The following is a 2,381-nucleotide window of genomic DNA, read 5'->3' on the forward strand; positions in this document are numbered from 1 at the left end:
ACATCAGTTTAGTATTGCTCCAAGACACAGTGATATGGCTATGCTAAATATGATGGATATGTTTCCCAGTAGCATACCTTTCCTCAAAAGCTGCAAGCAGGCGAGCATCTAGAATGTTTTCTTCAGGCTCCCAAGTGCTGTACCTAAAAAATGGGAGGGGGGGAGAACAAAGCTGTATAATTTTATTCGTGTTTTCCTATTTTTCCAGAACATGGTGACGGCAAGATACCTTAAAAGATCATCTAGTCCATCCCTCTACCCAGGAAAGCACGATGCCCAATTATACTGTAAAATAAAACAAGACCACAATATTTACTGGACTGCAAGGGTAGTATTGACAGTTACTTACTTCTGGGACCAGCCCTTCCATTTCACGAGATATTCCATGCGACCCTGCAGAGGCCAAGAAAAGAGAAGTAAGCATGCTTTTTTTTGGGGGGGGGATGCGGGCAAACAATGATTGGCCTGCTACAACATGCATTCAATCAAAACAAAGGTGTATCCAAAGCCATGAGTCAAAATTATGCCGCACAAATGCATATGTAAGGTGCCAGGGAAGAGAAGAATAATCCGCGCATGAAAAAGGGGGGCGGTGCTGCAAGATATGCTAAAATGTGCATGCAGAGGGAGGAAAAAGGCATGCAGTGAAATATGCACGCCGCCCAACAGTGCATGCATATTTTAAAAAGCAAGCAGCAGCCTTCGATGGTGGCGATCTGCGCAGCGCAAGAGAAAGGGGGAGCGGCTGGCGGCGACGAAGGGCTGCTGCAGAAAGGGGGGAGCCAGGCAGGAGCCGAGCACCAGCGAAGCGCCGCTCGCTCGCTGGCTCGCTGGCTCGTCGCCGGGCCTGGCGCGGGCCTGGCGGGTCGGGTGGCCAGCACACAAAGCCGAGGCTGCGCTGCCAGGCGAGCGGAGGCACCTACTTTGCGGATGCGTCTCTTAAGCAAGGCCTCGGCCGCGAACACCCTCTCTCCCACGGCGGAGAGCTCCATGTTTACTCGGCCGCTGGCAGCAGAGAAGCGGCGGCGGCGGCGGCGGCGGCCAACGCAGCCCAGACCATAATACTCCGCTCGCTGACGTCAGCGCTCGCTCGCTCTCTCGCCCGCCCTCCCCCTCTCTCCTCTCCGCTCGCTCGCTTCGCCTGCCTCCGCACTTGTTGCTGGCCCAGCCGGCCTGCTCGCGGGCTCCCGCGGAGGGGCAGGGAGCGAGCAGGGAGGCAGGCCGCGGCAGTCTGCCGAGGCTCGGGGTCTGGCTGGGCCCGGCTCTTCCCCAGCCGTCCTCTCCAGCTGCACCCGCCTCCTCGCGACGTGATCCGCGTTTCAATCACAACCAGGGGGGGGGGGGAGAGGAGATCCTCAGCTGTCTGGTTGTGCAAGGGGAGGGTGGAGGGGAGGGCGCAAATCTAGGCAACCCTCTCTCCCCAGGCAGCTCTCCCCCCCTTCCTCCCTTGCCCCTCTCCAATCCGCCGCCACCAGTCCCTCGCCCCCGCCCCCTTCCAATCTGCACTGAAGAAATAAAATTAAAATAAAGAAGGCGATGGCATTTCCAGAAGCCGGCGGTGCCTGATGCTGTCCGCCCCATCACCCCCGAAATTCTAGTTCCTGGCTCCAGCAGAGTAAACAACGTGTCTCCCCCACACACGAGCTCCTCCCGAAACCATGCGCGGGGGGAGGGGGGTGGATGTGTCCCACTCGACGAAGGCGGTCTCCAAGCTGTCTTGGGGCCATCACGGCCGGGATTCTGGAAGGATTTGGAACCATCCAGGACTGCGTTGGTTCCCAAGCCGAGCAGGGTTTCTTGCGAGCTCGCGTGCATGCAGCAAGACGGCCCTCCCCGGAGCACGCACCCCTCCCCACCCTGGCCCGTAGGTAGTGCATTTTCACAGCGAGAGGAGGCGGGGCCAGCGTGGGCTCTGCACCACCACCACCCCGGAGCTCCTGCACGCTGGCTTCAGGCGCCCAGCTCCAGCAGACGTTGCATTTCCCGAAAAGCTGCAGCGACGCTTATGCAGGGAAACGGGTGTTTTAAAGCACGCGCACACAATGGGCTGGAAAAGTCTCCGTCAGTCCGGATCTCAGCGGCTCTGGAGAAAGGAGTCCCCCCCCCCCCGATCCAAATGCAGCCGGACCTTTGAAGACAGCGCTGGGTCTGCGCAGATGCTTAGGGAAGGGTCGCGTTGTAGCCTCGGCTTTTGGGGTATGTCGATGAACCGGGCAGCCTGTGCCTTTCCCCGCCTAGCAAACAGCGAGTCCTGCAAGAAAAGTTAACGCGTAGCACTCTTTGGGTTTTATTACAACTCATTGAGCGAAACTCGGTGAACTCTGACTTCGGCATATTTTCTGCATGAGACACGCGCGTACACACACACACGCACACCCAGA

At 58.2% G+C, this 2,381-nt stretch overlaps 1 protein-coding gene across 1 annotated transcript in view; it reads right to left on the minus strand.

Annotated features, from left to right (window-relative positions):
- The window catches only part of CBX8 (chromobox 8), a 2,487-nt gene extending 1,247 nt beyond the window's left edge, over nucleotides 1-1,240 (minus strand). The window contains exons 1-3 of the mRNA XM_015422472.1: nucleotides 924-1,240; nucleotides 350-393; nucleotides 77-143 (exon numbers count right to left, since the gene is read on the minus strand). Coding sequence (XP_015277958.1) covers nucleotides 77-143; nucleotides 350-393; nucleotides 924-992 — 180 coding nt within the window. The 5' untranslated portion in view covers nucleotides 993-1,240. The remainder of the gene's footprint in view (nucleotides 1-76; nucleotides 144-349; nucleotides 394-923) is intronic.
- Nucleotides 1,241-2,381: the final 1,141 nt, after the last annotated feature.

This window comes from Gekko japonicus, unplaced genomic scaffold (genome assembly GCF_001447785.1).
Source record: "Gekko japonicus isolate JY-2015 unplaced genomic scaffold, Gekko_japonicus_V1.1 scaffold1222, whole genome shotgun sequence".
In the NCBI taxonomy this organism is placed as follows: domain Eukaryota; kingdom Metazoa; phylum Chordata; class Lepidosauria; order Squamata; family Gekkonidae; genus Gekko; species Gekko japonicus.